The 18,035-nt window shown below is 49.2% G+C and overlaps 3 protein-coding genes across 5 annotated transcripts in view; 1 reads left to right on the forward strand and 2 right to left on the reverse strand.

Annotated features, from left to right (window-relative positions):
* The first annotated feature begins 619 nt into the window (after positions 1 to 619).
* EVA1B (eva-1 homolog B) lies at positions 620 to 2,691 on the forward strand. The gene is made up of 3 exons (XM_081056646.1): positions 620 to 1,258; positions 1,550 to 1,752; positions 2,027 to 2,691. The coding sequence occupies exons 2-3, from the start codon at positions 1,686 to 1,688 to the stop codon at positions 2,452 to 2,454; spliced, it is 495 nt and encodes a 164-aa protein (XP_080912772.1). The 5' UTR covers positions 620 to 1,258; positions 1,550 to 1,685; the 3' UTR covers positions 2,455 to 2,691.
* Positions 2,692 to 3,474: 783 nt separating this feature from the next.
* SH3D21 (SH3 domain containing 21) lies at positions 3,475 to 15,584 on the reverse strand. The gene is made up of 16 exons (XM_081055861.1): positions 15,199 to 15,584; positions 14,876 to 15,033; positions 14,727 to 14,790; positions 14,361 to 14,479; positions 14,050 to 14,140; positions 13,814 to 13,869; positions 13,679 to 13,724; positions 13,429 to 13,529; positions 13,223 to 13,309; positions 13,026 to 13,068; positions 5,083 to 5,176; positions 4,946 to 4,998; positions 4,749 to 4,843; positions 3,874 to 4,622; positions 3,727 to 3,790; positions 3,475 to 3,653 (listed from the first exon to the last, which is right to left on the reverse strand). The coding sequence occupies exons 1-16, from the start codon at positions 15,200 to 15,202 to the stop codon at positions 3,588 to 3,590; spliced, it is 1,890 nt and encodes a 629-aa protein (XP_080911987.1). The 5' UTR covers positions 15,203 to 15,584; the 3' UTR covers positions 3,475 to 3,587.
* Positions 15,585 to 16,451: 867 nt separating this feature from the next.
* Positions 16,452 to 18,035, reverse strand: part of THRAP3 (thyroid hormone receptor associated protein 3) — a 61,366-nt gene continuing 59,782 nt past the window's right edge. For all 3 annotated transcript variants that reach the window (XM_081057051.1, XM_081057052.1, XM_081057053.1), the window contains one exon: positions 16,452 to 17,990. In XM_081057051.1, coding sequence (XP_080913177.1) covers positions 17,769 to 17,990 — 222 coding nt within the window. In that variant the 3' untranslated portion in view covers positions 16,452 to 17,768. The remainder of the gene's footprint in view (positions 17,991 to 18,035) is intronic.

The following is an 18,035-nucleotide window of genomic DNA, read 5'->3' on the forward strand; positions in this document are numbered from 1 at the left end:
CATAAGCTAACAAAACAGACTAAACAGCCACAAAGACCCCTAGGAGTCCTTTTCCCACCCCCAAGGGAGCCAGTCCTAGTTCTTTCTTCACCTAGATCTGCCCTCTGTTTGAACCCTGAGACAGGACTTGGAGTGAGGGTCTCCAGCCTGGACAGAGGGGGGTCACTGGCCCACAGGCCTCAGGCAGCGCCTTCAGCTATGTCTGCAATTTCCTCTCCCCCCTTCCTTCCCTCCTCCTCCCTAAGGCTCCCGCCAAGAAGGCCTCCCCCTCACTCCAGCCCCAGCACAGGAAGGGGGGCCCACAAAGAGGGGCTCAGAGTCTGGGCAGGAAGACCCAGGCCCACACACTGATCACACTACACATGGCAGGCGAGAGCCCTGAGCCCATGTGGAAATATGTGTGCACGGCAGGTTTAGCCAGAAGGCAAAGGCATCTCTGCTGCACACTCGGGAGCAGAACATAGGGGCCAGCAGAGGCCACAGGCTGGGTTCTGCAAGGCTGGCCTGGGCCTGGCTGGAAGCCCGAGTCCAGCATTCATTAACCCTGCTGGCCCAGCTCCGCCAGCTGGACACACTCACAGCCTGAGCCTAGGAGGAGGGAATGAGTCCCTTCCCTTCATTGTGGGTTGAGCGTCTGGGGGAGAGCTGACACCGGGGCTGGCGGAGAGGGACAGTCTTCCCTGGGCAAGCAGGGCTCCTGGGAAGAAGGGCAAGGCATAGGCACGGGGTTAAGAGCCCAGGCAGGTTCTAGGGTCGGAGAGCAGTGAGTTCAAATGTCGACCGTTTGGTAGTTTTTCAATCTTTCTGTGACTCAGTTTATTTATCTGCCAGGTGAGAATGGCACCACATTACAGAATTAGTAGAAGGATTAAATGGAAGAATATTGTAAAGGGTTTAGCCCATTGCCTGGCACCTAGGCAGAACTCCATCCACCTCAGTATTTATTGTTGTTATTAGTAGCCTGGGGGCGGTCCCTGGAACCGGTCTCCCCAGCCGTTTCCTGCGGGGGAGCAGACGCCCCGCAGGCCTCTCCCCCCCCCCCTTCCTCTGCCGGCCCTTTTCCTCCCCGCCTCCCCCGCCCCGCCCCGCCCCGTCCCGTCCCTCCTCTTTCCTCCGAGGAAACTTTCCGCCGGCTGGTCCATCGGCCCGTGTCCGGCCGGCCTGGGAGCTGAGCGGTACGGGCGGGGGCAGGGGTCCGCGGGGTGCGTGCGGCTGACGGAGGTGCCGGGCCTGACCGCGGGGAAGCGGGGCGCTGACGGTGAGTGAGCTGGGCCTGCGGGCCGGTGGGTCCCCGGGGGTGGGCAGGATGGGAAAGGGAGGTGGCCTCCCGTTCCCGGAGCTCCCCCAAGGAGGGCGGAAGGCACCCGCGTCTCTCCAACATCCCGCTACCCGGACGACGAAACCCGACCTCTTTTGGGGACCGAATGAGGGGGCTGAGCCTCCTGCGGCCCACTTCCTGACCCCCAGGGTGGAGGGGGCTCCGCACGCAGGGGAGAGATCCCCAGACAGGGCCCAGGTCTGCAGTGAAGTCAGGGCGCTCTCTCCCCAGGGTGGAAACTAGAGCTGCTCTTCCAAGGAGAGGAGCTGCCCGGAGAGAGCGGCGTCGGGATCAACTTCAGACTGGGGGTTAGGATCTGACCTTGCTGACCTCGCAGGCGACCGGGGAGCTGCCCCCACAGAGCAGCATGGATGCCCCCCGAAGGGATATGGAGTTGATCAGCAACAGCCTGGCGGCCTACGCACACATCCGTGGTGAGGGCGGCGGGGGTAGTGCCCCCCTCCGGGCCCCGCTGAGGCCCCGCTCCGCCCCTTCCCTCCCCACCCCTACCGTTGTAAACCCTCCGCTCACCCAGCCAGTCACCTACTCCCGATTGCCCCCATCCCTCATTGCCCTCCATAGCGGCTACCTACTGTCCTTCAAAGAGCACTGTTCTTGCCCCTGAGACGTAGAACCTGGAGTCTTTTCCAGATGGAATGACTCCCGCCCGCCAGGGCCCCTCTGTGACTTCTGCCCTCTGACCTCCAGCTAACCCCGAGAGCTTTGGCCTCTACTTCGTGCTGGGGGTCTGTTTCGGCCTGCTGCTAACCCTGTGCCTGCTAGTCATCAGCATCTCCTGCGCGCCCCGCCCGCGGCCGCGGGGCCCCGCCCAGCACCGAGACCCCCGCAGCAGCACCCTGGAGGCTGAGGACATGGACGACGAGGAGGACACGGTGACGCGGCTGGGCCCGGATGACACGCTGCCAGGTCCCGAGCTGTCCAGCGAGCCCGACGGGCCTCTGGGCGTCAACGTTTTCACGTCAGCGGAGGAGCTGGAGCGGGCGCAGCGCCTGGAGGAGCGGGAACGGATCCTGCGGGAGATCTGGCGCACCGGTCAGCCAGACCTGCTGGGCACCGGCACACTGGGGCCCGGTTCCACGGCTGCAGGCACCCTGGGTCGCATGCACTATTACTGACTGGGCTGCTTCCTCTGCAAGGCGCTCTGGGTACTGGACATGCACTTGAGCTCACAGCTGCCCCAGGACCTTTGGATCGGCCCAGTCTGCGGTGCTGTGGTGGCCCCGCCCCCACAGCTCCCATGGTGCTATTGGGCGTGGATTCCCACCCTCTGGGGGGAGGGCAGGACACAGGGGTGCCCCCCTCCAGGGAGTGGTTAAGAGGTGAAGTGACCAATGAAAGCTGCATTCTCAGTGACTCAGTCTCCCTGTGTTACCCCTGCCCCCAGTGGTCCCCAGGCTCCTGCCTTGCGGAGCTGAGAACCTACTGACTCCTTCACCAGGCTGACCACCTCCATCACTGTCCTCAGCACACATGCTTGCGTTCACTTCGCTAACGGCAAAACACTCCACACCTGGCCGGTCTCACACAGAACAAGTCTCATTCGCATTCCTTATTCACAAATGCATTCCTGATCGGCAAGCGCGGGGCACATGTCGCCCCTGCCCCTACAAATCTGGGTTCATGCATCACTGCAAACACACACACACACACCCTCCCTCTCTCCCCCTAGCCTCGGGACCCTGACCTTGACGCTGAGGCGCTTATTAGCCCCAGTTTAACCATGTGTGCCTGAACTGGGCTGTGGAATTGGTGTCAGCCGAGGTGCGTTCCTGTGAGTCCTTCCGGAAGGAACAGTGGGACAAACTGGCGGGGGTCCAGGCTCGAAAGCAGGGCTGCAGGGCCCCTCTGGGGCACAGCTGGATTCCGGAATCTGGGCCGCAGGCAGAGCCCGACCCGCCTGGGCCCCTCCTGCCGGCAGGCGTCCAAAGGAGACGCCCACCACCCTCTTCCCCCTCCCCCTGCCATCCGGTGGGTAAAAATAGCCGTGCGCAGGCCTTGGGAACTGTAATGGGAGCCACATGTTGGCCAGATGTGCCTGGGAGAGCCCGCCAGGAATGCGGAGCGCTGGGGTCGCCAGCCCGGCCCCGCCCCCTCCGCGCAGGCCCCGCCCCAGCACGGACCAGCACAGGCGAGGAGAGCGTGCACCGCAGTTTACTTTCTTGGGTTTCCCAAAGTCGTGTGCAAGGACTTGGGTGGCCAGAGCCAGACTCCCCTCCAGGCCCCGCCATAATCGCTCTTGGGTCCTCTTTCAGTGCGTCTGCGTCTCCGCGTGGCGGGAGGTCTCGGATTCCTGGTTCTTTTGCTTCATCTGAACCTAGTTGGGAGAGGCCGTCAAGGGAGGGCCAGCTACCAGCCCCCTGTCAGCCGGGGATCCGCACCCCACCCACCTCCAGCCACTGGCGCTTCTTCCTCTCGCTCTCCAGCTCCTCCCAGATGGTGGTCAGCTTCCTTCTGCGGATTCGAGAGCAAGAGGAAGGGGTGGGAAGGGCTGGCTTAGACCCCCGCCCTTCTTCCCCCACCTCCTCCCCACTTACTCCAGCTGCACTCCCATCAGCTCCAGGGCCCGCCTTAAAGACTCCACCTCGTCCTGCAGCCTCACTATATCTCTTCTGTCACTTTTGCTGTCCGTGGGATTTTGTGGGACCAGCGAAGAGAGAGTGGGAGTCTCTTGAGGGTCTGGAATCGGACTGATAGGATGTCGATCCTTTTGGGCAGGTTCTACCTCTTTGGGGGAAACCTCTTGGGGGGTAGTCTCTTCCTTCACAGGTGCTTCCTCCAGGAGGGTGGTGGCCTCTTCCAGGGGGTGGGCCTTCTCGAGGGCAGGCCCGGACTCTGGTTTAGCTTCAGACTGGAGTGCAGAGCTATCCGTCTTATCCAGGGGGTATTTCATCATGCAGACGCAGGGCTCCTCTGGCATGCTGACTTCCTCTTCCGGGGACTGAGCTTCCCTGACCAGGAGAGACTTGCCCTTGGGCAGCTTCATCGCCTCCGGAGAGAAGAGATGGGGCTGAGTGGTGACCCCAGCGGAGGCCACTTCAGAGAGCACCTGCTCCTGGGTCAAGGCCTTTTCTAGGGTAGAGGCCTCGTCCCCAGGAAGGGCCATCTTTGGGCCAGGGGCTTCATCTTCAGGTGGGACACCTGGTGCAGAGGCCTTGTCCTCCAGAGTCACGGTTTCCTCTGGGCTGGGGGCCTTATCCGGAGATGGGATCTTCTGTGCGTTGGGCTTCTTGCCCAGAGTAGGGGTTTTATTCACAGGAAAGGCCTGCGCTCGGCTGCGCCGCTCCTGTGGTGATGGGGTTGGGTCTCAGCGGAGGGTCCCCTGGCCTGGGACTCTTCTCCCTCACACACGACACCCCTGGCAAGCAGACTCTGCCCAGTCTCCCTCTTCACCACACTGCGGGCCTCTCACCTGACTGGTTGTAGAGTGGTGCTGAGAAGCCTGGGTTCTGGATCGCTTTCTGCCAGGGTGGCCTGGACCCCCACTATGGAGGCTGCCACTGGAGCCTATGACAACAGAATGTCAGGCCCGTGCCTAGTTCAGCCCTGCGTCTCTCCCTGTCTCTGTCCCCTAGTCCTCACCCCACTGATGGAGGCAGTAAGACTTACCACAGTTCCGGGATGGGAGCTTCTGACCATCTCCACCAGGTGTCCAAGATAACCTGCAACACATCACATCAGACCCAGGGGATGGGGGGCAGGGAGCCGCATTTCCTTTGTACCCTCATCCCCACCCTGCTCCTTACTTCACTTTGCTGGGCACAGTGGGAGCTGTCATCAGCTTCTTGATGGTAGGGAGGGCTGTTTTGGGCATCATCCTTTTTGTTTCCTTAATAGGAGCTGGGGAGGAAGAGGAGAGTGTGGCATTTGTTCACTCATTTATCCAACCATCCAAGAGTCGCTGGCCCTGTCCTCTGGTGTGTACAGGGACTAGGGAGAGGAGATGGATCCCATTTGACTCTGCCTCCTGAGAACTCTGGGGAATCTGACCACCACTAGGCCATCGGGAACTGTGGGAGACCCTGAAGAGTCATCAGGGAAGGCTTTGTGGGGGAGATGGCTCCAAATCCTTTCAGTTTTCTACCTATGCTTTTCTAAGACCTGTCCCTGTTTAGGGACATGACTGCTTCCCTGGTTCAGACTTCCTCTCTACCCTGGACCATGGCAACAACCTTCCAGTTCATCCTCCCTTGACCTTCTTTGTCTCTCCACTCTGAAGGTGACATCAGAGTGAACACCTGAAGGCAGTCACAGTGACACAGTGACATTCATATCCATGGACACGCATGCTGAAATTTACTCACGCACGCATTATTACACAGATACATAACAATACCCGATACCGTGTCCTAGTGGGCAAGAGCATGGATCATGTAACCAGATGCCAGGCTTTGAATTCCTGCGGCAGGATATGCCAGTTGTGTGAAAACTTGATAGGGAACTTAACGTCTCTGTGCCCCAATATCCTCATCCATAAAACATGGGTAACAAGGGTATACATCTAATAGGGTTGTTGTGAAGTTTAAGGGACTTAATCTATATAAGGTACTTAAAAGAATGTTTGACACATAGTCAAAGCTCGTTAAAATGTTAACTTTGCCTTATGCTTCTTGTAGGATGACTGATTAGGTGCTCTGTGGGGTCCTCCCACTAGAGAGCAATTATATCCTGCTTAGGATATAATTTGGGGGCACTGTTGGACTTAAAAGAGGTAAGGGAGGGCCACAAAAAGGGAGAAACGGGCCAGGATGGTGGTGAGCTGGCTGCACTACTATGACTACTGAGCCTGGAGCCCGTGATGAGAGCAGGTGTCCCAGGTTCTGCTCCCGCGGCTCACCACGGGCCCAAAACTCAGTAGCAACACAGCCGTAAGATCCGGACACTGCTTTCTTCCAGAGGGCAAAGTGGTCTCTGGTGGTCAGAGCCCTCTGGCTACGGACAGACGTAGAAGTAAGACTTCTCTGGAAGAAGTCTTTTCCTACTGAGGTGTGCAAGCCTCCCACAGATGGAGATCAAGCCACGAGCTTACACACAAAGATAATACAACACATGAGAAGGCAGGCCATTGAGAGCGGGAGTCAACAGACACACACACAGCAGTTATCGGAACTGTCAGGCAGAAAACACAGCACAGCTCTGTATAAAATATTGGAAGACATAAAGGACGAGCCTGCAACAAAGGGACCATCAGGAATAAACAGGCAGATTTGAAGGAAGAAAAAAAAAAAAGTTAAACTACTAGAGATGAAAAATAGAACTCTTGATATAAAATGCAATGTGTAGGTGAAATAGCAGATTAAACATAGCCAAAAAGCTAGAGAAAGAATTAAATTAGTACACTAGAAGTATAGTGAGACAAGTGAAAATTTTGAAAGCAATGTTTAAAGGCATGGATAATAGAAGCAGGGCTTGACAATGGCTGAGGTACTGGACAAATCCGCAACCCACATGGCAACGATAAAGCTGGACAAAAATGACAAAGCAACCATTTCAGTGCTCTAGAAATTGACCAATGGCATAAAATAATCTGAGAAGCACTTATGCTTGGTGATGTTCTTGCCTACCCCTCCCGCACAGCCGCCTCCCCTACCTGGGTCCATGTAGCCTTCCTGAGTGTGGGGCAGGTTAAGGATCAGAAGCTTCACTATCATGGCTGAAGGGAGCTCAATCAATTCAGGGTATAACCTTGTATTTGGTATGGTTTCATAGATATGACACCAAATCATAAGCAACCAGAGAAAAAACTTGATAAATGGGACTTCATCAAAATTTAAAACTTTTGTGCATCAAAGAACACCATCAAGAAAGTAAAAAGACAACACAGAAAATAGGAAAAAAATATTTGCAAATCATATATCTGACAATGGACTTTTATCTAGACTATATAAAAAACTTCTAGAGGCCAGCCCAGTGGCTCAGGTGGTTAGAGCTCCATGCTCCTAACTCCGAAGACTGCTGGTTCGATTTCCACATGGGCCAGTGGGCTCTCAACCACAAGGTTGACAGTTCAATTCCTCGAGTCCCGCAAGGGATGGTGGGCAGCGCCCCCTGCAACTAAGATTGAACACAGCACCTTGAGCTGAGCTGCCGCTGAGCTCCCGGATGGCTCAGCTGGTTGGAGCACGTCCTCTCAACCATAGGTTGTGGGTTCGACTCCTGCAAGGGATGGTGGGCTGCGCCCCCTGCAACTAACAACGGCAACTGGACCTGGAGCTGAGCTGCGCCCTCCACAACTAAGACTGAAAGGACAACTTGAAGCTGAACGGCACCCTCCACAACTAAGACTGAAAGGACAACAACTTGAAGCTGAATGGCACCCTCCACAACTAAGACTGAAAGGACAACAACTTGACTTGGAAAAACGTCCTGGAAGTACACACTGTTCCCCAATAAAAAAAAGTCTTGTTCCTCTTCCCCAGTAAAATCTTTAAAAAAAAAAAAAAAAAGACACACACAGACTGAAAATAAAGGGATGGGAAAAAGATATTAAAAAAAAAACACAAAACTTCTACAGTACAACTCAATAGTAGAAAGGCAACCCAATTCAAAAATAGCCGAGGACCCAAATAGATATTAATAGTTCTCCAAAAGGCATACAAATAGCTAATAAACATATAAAAAGATATTCAACATCATTAGCCATCAGAGAAATGAAAAGCAAAATCACAATGCACTACCACTTCACACCCATTAGGATGATAATAAGAGACAGATAACAAGTGTTGCTGATGATGTGGAGAAACTGAAACTCTCATACATTGCTAGTGGAAATATAAAACGGTGCCACCACTTTGGAAAACAGTCTGACAGTTATTCCCACAGTTTTATTTTATTTCTATTTATTATTTATTTTTCTTTTTAAGGAGGGCGCAGCCCACAGTGGCCCATGCGGGGATCGAAGTGGCAACTGGTGCCATCAGCACCACGCTCTAACCAATTGAGCTAACTGGCCAACCCTCTTACCACAGTTTTAAACAGTTATATCACTCAGAAATTCCTTTATTAGGTATATACCCAAAACAAATGTCCACATAAAAACTTGTACATGAAAGTTCATAGCCAAAAAGTGGAAACAACTCAAATGTGCATCAACTAATGAATGGATAAAATGTGATACATTCATTCATACAATGGAATATTATTGGGCAATAAAAAGGAATAAAATAAAATCATACTACAAAATTGATGAACCTTGAAAATGGTATACAAGGTGAAAGAAACCCATTATAAAAGACCAGTTATTGTATGATATAATGTATATGAAATGTAAGTAAAAGGTTAGTGGTTGTGTAGGGCTGGTGGGGGGGAGAATGAGGAGACTGGTAGAGGAATGGCTAAAGAGTATGGGATTTCTTTTGGGGGTGATAAAAATGTTCTAAAACTGTGATGTTGGATAACTCTATGACTATATTAAACACCACTGAATGGTATATTTTAAATGACTGTATTGTGTATTATGTGAATTTTAACTCAATAAAGCTGTTTGAAAAAAAAAGGGTAGCAGGGCAGATTTGGCCCACAAACCATAATTTGCTAACTCCTGGTCTAAATACCCCAATTAAAAGGTAGGGATCATCAGACTGAATTTAAAAAAGCAAAATCCAACTATATATATATATATATATATATATATATATATATATATATATATATATATATACACACACACACACACACACACACACACATATATATATACATATATACACACATACACATACACACATACATACATATACACTATATATATACTGTGTTGTGTGTGTGTGTGTGTGTGTGTGTGTGTGTGTGTGTGTATGTATAGTACAACAGATTGAAAAACACTAATAGGTTGACAGTAAAAAGCTGGAAAAAGATAGACCACACAAATAGTAACCAGAGTAGTAACCATATATTCATATAAGACAAAACAAACTTTAAGACAAGAAAAATTATGAGAGACAAAGAGAAATCATAATGATAAACAGATAGAGATAACAATTACAAATGTATACGTGCCTAACAACAAAGCCTCAAAGTACACATAGCAAACAATGATAGAACTAAAAGGAGAAATAAACAATTCAACAATAGCTGGAGATTTTATTCAAGAGGAAGATTAAGACTCTGAATTTAGACTTGTTAGGTTAAATATACGTACACAGAACACTTCAAGAGCAAACTAAAATAATAAAAATAAAATGTACAAATTCCAAATCAATGAACAAAGTGAAATAAGAAAAAAAAGGAGAAAAGAACCACTTTAAAATATTGTAAAATAATCATGATTAATATAGTCTAAACTCACCAATTTATCACCAAAGACAAAGACTAACAGATTCAAGTGAAAAGACAAAGGTACTTTCTAGAAATCTGCTGCATGTGTATATAGTTAACAATGTGTATATGGTTAACAATGTGTATATAGACAATGTATATATACTTAACACTAAAAATGGTTGAAATGGTAAATTTTGTTTTTTTATCATAATTTTAAAAAAACAAAAAAGTACAACAGAAAAGATTTTTTTTCAAAGTACAACTCTGGTGAGACTGAACAAGAAAAAGAGGGAAAAATATTCTTAGAAATGAAAGAGATTATAACTGCAGATACAGATGAAATTAAAAAGATTGTAAGAGAATATTATGAACAACTTTACACAAATAACTAGAAAACATGGATTAAATGATAATTTTAAAAAATGTAACTCACTAAAACTGATTCAAGAATTGTAGTCAGATTTTTTGCCAGTCTTTGTTACCCAGGGATCAGCAGACCAAATGCTATCTGTGCAAGTCTCCTAAGAGACTACCCTCATAACCCTCTGAATTTCAAACTCCTAACCCTCTGAGTTTCAACGTAAAGCCATTTGAAGAGCAGTTGTTAAGGAGTCTTTGAAGATGTGATCAAGTTAAGATGAGGTCATATTGGATTAAGGTGGACCATAAACCAATGACTGATGTCCTTATTAGAACAGGGAAACCTGGACACAGACACACAGGGCAGAAGACCACGTACAGACAGAAGCAGAGAACGGAGTGATGCGTCTACAAGCCAATTACTGTGAGCAACTACCAGAAGCTAACAAGAGGCAAGGAAAGATTCTTCCCCTAAAACTTTCACAGAGAACATAGCCACACCAACATCTTCATTTCAAATTTCTAGCTGCTAAAAATATGAGATTACGTTTCTGTTGTTTTAAGAAAAAAAAAAAAAGAAAGGAGGGAAGAAAGAAAAGGACAGTTTTAGCCAGACTTACTTACAACTATTAAATAAATTTCAGTATGTTTTTTTCCCATAATAAAAAAAAAACGACCAGATAAATTTACAGGCAAATGTTACAAACTTTCCAGGAAAGATGATGCCCATCTTATAACATCTACCAGATAATTAAACAACAAAATACATACTCCTTAATTCATTCGTGAGCCAGTATAACATTAATAATCAGATAAGGACAGTAAATATGCAAAAATCTTAAAAGAAAAACTGGGAAAGTATTCCAACAGTACATGAAAAGATAATAAACCATGACCAACTTGAACACAAAGATGGCTTAATATTAGAAAATTATACAACTATCATTCATCGCATTGACAGATAAAAGGAGAAAACCCATATAATCATTTCATAAGGTTCATATAAACAATTTGAGAAAATTCAACACACACTTGTTAAAAACTCTTAGTAAACTACAAATAGAAAGGACCTTCCTTAGCCTGACAAAAAGATATCTACAAAAGTTCTAAGCAAACATCACCGTTAAAGGGGAAAAGTTAGAAGCATTCCATTTAAAATCAGGAACATAGTAATAATGTTCAGCATCACTACCTCTATTTTATATTGTATTGAGATCCTAGCCACGATAGTAACTAAGTAAATAAATAAATAAATAAAATGAAAAAGCACAAGCGATGGAAAAGATAGAGCAAAATAATCAGTACTAAAAAAAAAAGAAAAAGTCATGACTCACAGATGATATGACTGTCTTCATGAATAATTTACTAAGAATCTATAGATAAATTACTTGGAAATAATCAGTTACCACCATGGCTGGCTATCAAATCAGTATACAAAAATCAATGCATTTCTATATTCCTGTAATAAACAGAAGGATTTCTAATATTGAAAAAGCACAATAAAACCTCTGAGGTATCTAGGAATGAATATTAGAAAAGTTGTGTAAAACTCACATGCAGAAAATAACACATGATTGTGGAACAACTGATTGTCCATATGGAAAAAGGTTTAATTGGATCACCCATTTAAATCAATGTTATGTAGATAAAAGCATTTAAAAGTGAAAAGCAACGCTTTAAAAGTCTTAAGGAAAATATAAATAACTCTCTTTCTGAACTTGGGGCAGGAAGAATTTCTTAAACAAGAAAAAACATGCTAACCATTACAGATAAGATTGATATGCTTAAATTAAAATTAAGAACTCCTGTTAATCAAAAAAAAAAATCATAAAAAAGGAGAAGACAAGCCACAGAGGGAAAATATTTGTAACATGTGTAACCCATAAAGGATTCATATTCAAAACATATAAAGAATTCCAACAAACTATTACTAACTAGGGAAATGAAAATTAAGTCCACAATGAGTTGCTATTTTATAACTATTAACTTCACAAAAATAATGAAATCTTATTTCATTATTTCGTACTGCAGTGGATTTGGATCAATAGGGTCTCATATACACAGATGGTGGAGTGTTGAAATGTACAATCACTATGGAAATCAATTTTACTTTACTTCATAAAACTTGAACATTTACATACCCTATCATCTAATAGTGCCACTCCTAGAATTATATCCTAGAGAAGCAATTATACCTACATGCCAGAAGACAGGTACATGAATCTTCATAGCCACACCATTTGTAATAGTAAAAACTAGAAACAGTGAAAGTATCCAACATCAGGAGAAGACCGGATACATAAACTGGTAATTCCTCACAAGGAACATTACATAGCAGAGAAAAATAAATGAACCACATCTACACAAGACATGGATGAATCTTAGAAACATAATGTTGATTGGAAACAGCCAAGTGTCAGAAGACTAGAAACATATGATACCAGTTTTATAAAGCTCATAAACAAGCAAAAATAAATTAAGTGATACATTGTTTACCCACATAACATATGTAAGAAAACTAAAAAACTCATGGGAATTATAAACTCAAAATTCAGGATAGTGGTTACCTTTGGTGTGGGGTAAGTAGCAGAATGGAAAAAAGGAGGAGCAAACAGATTACTGGCAATGTGTTAGTTCTTGGGTTTGAGTGACAGACCACGGGTGTTCATTAAGTTTTAAAACACATATGTTGCATACATTTTTGGCACGTTACATTAAAAGATTCAAAAGACACACATCCGTAGAGACACATATACAGAGCTATTCATATACACACTTATAAGACATGTGAATACAGTCTCATAGACCCAGATATATCAATCCATACATTTTCTTACAAAATTAAATAAGTCTAAACACACTGATAGCTGCATTCCCAAGACACAGAGAAACATGAACACATTAGCAAAAACACTGACCCACATACATTCCTATCCGATCCTTAACCCACTGGGACATAGCTCCTAAGGGGGTGTACTGGACCACTGAGGAGCAGTGGGTGTTTACAGGCAACTGCACGGGATGGGTCTCCCAGAAGCTCCCCCTAATCTCAGGCTTCTCAGACACCCACCTGATTCTCGAGATACCACTTTTCGTGGGGCCAGCTTCTTGATCTGTGTAGAAAAGAAGTATCAGAATCTGAAAAGGAGCCCCCCACATTTTTAGGTCCACCCTCATTTAGGGGTGACCCTCCAGCTGTGTCCAGAGTAGCCTGTATGCCCTCAACCACCCCCCCACACACCCCTGAGTGTCTGGCTCCATACTCACTGGGGGTGGTGGGAGCACGAAGTTGTCTGGGAAAACTCCTCTTCTGCCTTGAGACTCCCCTTCCCACCAGCCTTTATCCTCTGTGGTCTGGGAGAGAGAGATGCTGTGTGGAGGTGAGCCAGGTCCCCAAGCTCCCTCTCTCCCAGGTCCCACCCCTTCTCAACAGGTCCTTCCCTGCACCCTCCCCTGCCCGCTGCCTTTCCTACCTTCCTCAGTACTTTCACCTCGTCCCCCCTCCGCAGTGCCAACTCATCTGGGGCCTCGGGCTGGTAGTCAAACAGGACCCTGTAGGTCTCGGGCTGGGAGACTGAGGGGAGGTCAAAGCCCTGAAGCCAACTACCCTCCCCAGATCAGTCAGTGGCTCCCTCCTCCATCAGCCTAGCTGGGTCCCCACTCCCCAAAGTCAGAGTGGCTTGGGGAAGGGGCTTCCAAGGGACCCTTTGGCTGGGTGCTTACCTGTCCGCAGGTAGTCTGGAGGGCTGTCATAGGTCAGGCTGCTCAGCTAGTGAGGGCAGGGAGAGGAGGAACAAGCTGAGCCTCCAACTCCCTGTGAGGAATGCACCACCTCTGTGCCCACTCCAACCAATTTACCTTGGGAAGCCGCTGGGGATTAGGGCTGATTGAAGGCATGTCTGAGTTACCAAGGCCTGGTGGGGAGTGGATAGGAAGGTTAAAGGGGGGTGCTACTTCACATGTTAGATCATAGGAAAGGTCAAAGGGGCCACAGGGTCAGGAAGTGTGGATCACAGGCTGAGGCTACTGGGAGGGTCACTAGAGACTGCAGTCTGGTCACAGGGTCTCACGGGGTCACAGGATCCAGGTCTCACTTGGGGGCTCACTGTCCAGCAGCTCCACAAAGTTGGATGGGAAGGCTCCTAGCTGCCCGTCCTTCTTCCCCAGCCACCAGCCGTCCTCAATCTGGGGAGAGGGTAGGATGCAGGGGTATCTGGTTCTGCCCCAACGGTCTCTCTAGAAATCACACACCCGTGATTCGGTCCCGATGACTTGCTCGCTCACTTTCCCATCTCTGAGCCCCTCACCATTCCCATCACCCACACCTTCACTTCACCCATCTCCTCACGCCAGGGACAAGCTCCATCATCTCCCCCAAACCCATCACCAAACTCCATCCCCTCACCTCTTTTATCACTTCCACAATCTCCCCAGCTTGCAACTTCAGCTCGTCCACCTGCTCCGGGCTGTAGTTGAAGTTCACTTTGCACCATCTTTGAGGGCCCCGAGACTTTGCGGGGCGACCTGGAGTGGGACGTGAGCGAAGCCGCTAGAGCTGGATGCCCCAGTTGGCTGAGCTGCGGTAGGGACCGGCTGCGGCGCCCACCTCAGGGCCTCCTGGCCCCGCCCAAGGGCGGAGCATTGTACTCGAGAACCAATCAGACCGCAGAGCTGTCGAGCGGCCCCGCCCAGAGCCGCGCCCGTCGTGGCGAGCTGCGGGCTACCAGACGGCGCTGGTTCCGGGCGCCCGCCCACCGGCCCCGGCGCTCACCTCGGCGGCGCGCACAGCGTGGTCTCGGCGCCTCCCCCGCGCCGCGCAGTGTCTCGGGGATCTCCTAGAAATGAGGACACGGGGAAGGGGGCTCAGTTCCGCGGGGTGCGCTGAGACACGCCCCCAGCCCGATCCCCGGCCCGTCTCACCTGCACTAGGCGCTCAGGAAAGAGGCCACAATGGCCTCCCAGCTCTCCGCTCAGCCAGCCCCGTGCCGGTCCCTTGCACACCTGCCGGACCACGTCCCCGGGCGCCAGACTCAGCTCGCCCTCCTTCTGCGCGTGGTATCCCGCCAGGACGAGTACCTCTGCGGGCGGAAGCGCGGTTCAGGAGGGCCCAGTCAGGGCCGCGTGGCCATGGCGCGAGTCCCGCGCTCCGTGTAGAGGACCGCGGAAGAGCGGGATGGTGGGGTAGGCTTTTGTTGCCGTTTCCACGTTTGCGCAGAGGAGCCACCCTCACCCTCTACACATACCCATGGCTTCCGGGGCCCCCTCCACAGCCGGACAGGAAGGACAGTGCGGTCCCGCGGGCAGCCGAGTACTGGACCCTGGTAGGCTGGGACAAGGGGCGAGATTGTGCAGCAAAGGAGGCGGAGGCAAGAGCCGATGGGTCGGGCTCCAGGTGCAGAGTGGGTGTGGGAGAGAAGGCGGCCAGGCTCAGCAGGTTCGGCCCCCAACCCAGGGGTGAGGACTCCAGGGTCTCCTGCCAGTGCTGAGGTCACAGCTCCCCCACCTGCTTTGGCCTGTCTGCCTAGTCACCTAAATTCCTGTTCAGACGCCTCCCCTCATCCCAACCTTGGCCCTGAAGCTCCCACCCACCTTTAGCACAGAGCTTTCCTGGTTTAGCCTCGCAGCGGGCAAGCTTTTAGCTGCAGGGGAAGAGGTGGGGAGAGGCACGTAGCAGGGTGGAGCGGCCCTGCAGGCAGCAACCGCTCCAAGGCGGGCCCTGCCTGGGTGGATGGGAGTGGTTGCTCTAGTGTGCACAAAACTACTGGTATATACCTGTACTCCGCTTTCCCTGGGAGGCATATCCGTCCCTGCCCCCTTAAAGGAAAGAGGAAGGATACAAAGACGCTTCCAGTCTGGTTTCAGAAAACACCTCCAGATTCTCCTTGGAGGAGAAGGTGGGAAGGAGGAATTTTTAGCTTTAAGTGCTTCTGCTGGCTACAGCCAAGCCCAGAGCTGGCAAGGGTTGAAGTTAGGGCCCAGGTAGGTTTTCAGGTAATCTCCCAGCTCAGTGGAAAACATAGATGGCTGTTATCCACACCCCTTGGCCTTTGCCCCACCACCTTGGAAGCCTTGCTCATGACGCCACTGTGAAAAAATCTGATTTTCCTGGGGTGTCCAAGGTACAGGATGAAGTAAAACCACTTAAGATGAATACCGTGTTTCCCCGAAAATAAGACTCAGTCGGACAATTAGCTCTAATGCGTCTGTTGGAGCAAAAATTAATACAAGACCCGGACTGGATCTTATGTTAATTTTTGCTCCAAAAGACGCATTAGAGCTGATTGTCCGGCTAGGTCTTACTTTCGGGGAAACACGGTAGTTATTGGCCAGCAGGGTAACTAAGGTGTTTCCCATAATGAATAACTGTGGAGGCTGAGCAACAGCCTGGGCCTAGCCCCCACATTCTGTCTGGCAGGTTCCCTTAAGTTGCTATGGGGGATATCTACCACCCCCCCAACACACACAGACACAGGGTGACAATGACCAGACCCCATTTTCATCTGCCACTTCATTTATTTTATTTGCAGGAGGAGTTGAAACAAATTTTAAGGTGTTTTCATTTTTTTCCCCTAAACATGAATCATTCAAGTAAAACCAACTTAACTATAGAAACGTAGCAAAGTAAGGGGAAAGTAGCACAAAAACCCAAGAGGCAAAGGTTGGAGGGGAAAGAGGTGGGTGCAGTCCGCATATACCATATGCATAAACGCCATATGATTCACCTGCTCAGGACCGCCTCCCCAGAAGGCAAGCACAAGGACCCCATTTTAAGAGGATGTTTTCCCCCCACACATCTGAGAATGTTTCAACTTAAAGCTTAAGGTTAAAAAAAAAAGAAAACAAAGAAAACCCCACAAACCACCAGCCATAACCACCTTCCTTAATCGATCATAGGAGTTTCTTTTCATTTTATAAAAAGATTAATAAAAAATATTGAAAAAATTATTTTCTCATCTTATATTTGTAAAGATAATAGAATTCAGAAGTATCTTAGAAAACAGACCAGAAACCGCCGTCCAGTTTCCACCCGTTGCTGAGCAGATCAGCAGGACTAGAAAGTTAGGATACTGGAGCTGCTGGTGGAGAATGGGAAGCCCAGCCCAGAAGAAATCAGAACATATGGGGGAGGGGGCAGGCGGGGTGTGGTTAGGAGCAACACCATGTGATAATGGCTGTGCAGAAAAGGGGAACACAAGGTGCTCAGAAAGGCCTTGAACTCCTCCTCGACATACAAAACTGATTTGTACAAAGATCCAAGCAGTTTGGTCCCAAACTGAGGTGAACACTTCAATGTTTATTCACATGCTTTGTTTTCGCTTTTAAGAATCAAAGTTGCCCAAATTAAATCTTTCTGCTAATATTACTACATATGCCTAAAAAGGGGGGGGAGGGGCTTTTAAAACCAGGATAAGGGAGAAGAAATTGAAAATCATCAAATTAGTCTTCGCTCCAAATGAAATTAAGAACAAAACTGTTGGTTTCTAATAGGGAACAAACCAAAATCCAAGTATCGCTCTCCCCTCCCAGCCCCAGCCCCCACCCCACACACCAACAACAAATGAGAAACACAGCTAAAGCCCAATGTGCTGTGTTCTGCTCAAGAGCTGGGCCTGACCCCAGGCTCCACACCAGCCACCTCTGTCCAGTGGGACGCAGCGCCAGGGATGCTTTCAGCTGTAGGATTCTGCATGGCTGGTAGGGGGTATGGGTGGGATTCTTCAGAATCTTCTTGGGGCTCCTCTGTTTAGCTCTTCGCCAGCCATCTTCCCAGCGCCTCTCTCCCCTGGAGTGGGGCTCCCATCAAGGGGGGCCCCTATTCAGTGGTGGGCTGTAAATTGTCCTTCTCTTCTCGGTTCTCTGTCCCACTCTCGTCATCTTCAATCTCCCCTTCTTCCCCACTGAACTTGTCGTGGGCCCACTTGGGACTGGTGCTGGATTTCCGGAACATGAATCGGCCCCGACCCCGGGGAAAGGCTCCTCGGCCCCGACCCCGGCTCACCCACTTCTCACTGCCTTCGCCTTCACGGTCATCATGCTAAGAGCAAAGAAAACTGCCATCAATGCCAGAGTGAACAAGAGT

Source organism: Rhinolophus hipposideros, assembly GCF_964194185.1.
Source record: "Rhinolophus hipposideros genome assembly, chromosome: 8".
NCBI classification, from domain to species: Eukaryota; Metazoa; Chordata; class Mammalia; order Chiroptera; family Rhinolophidae; genus Rhinolophus; species Rhinolophus hipposideros.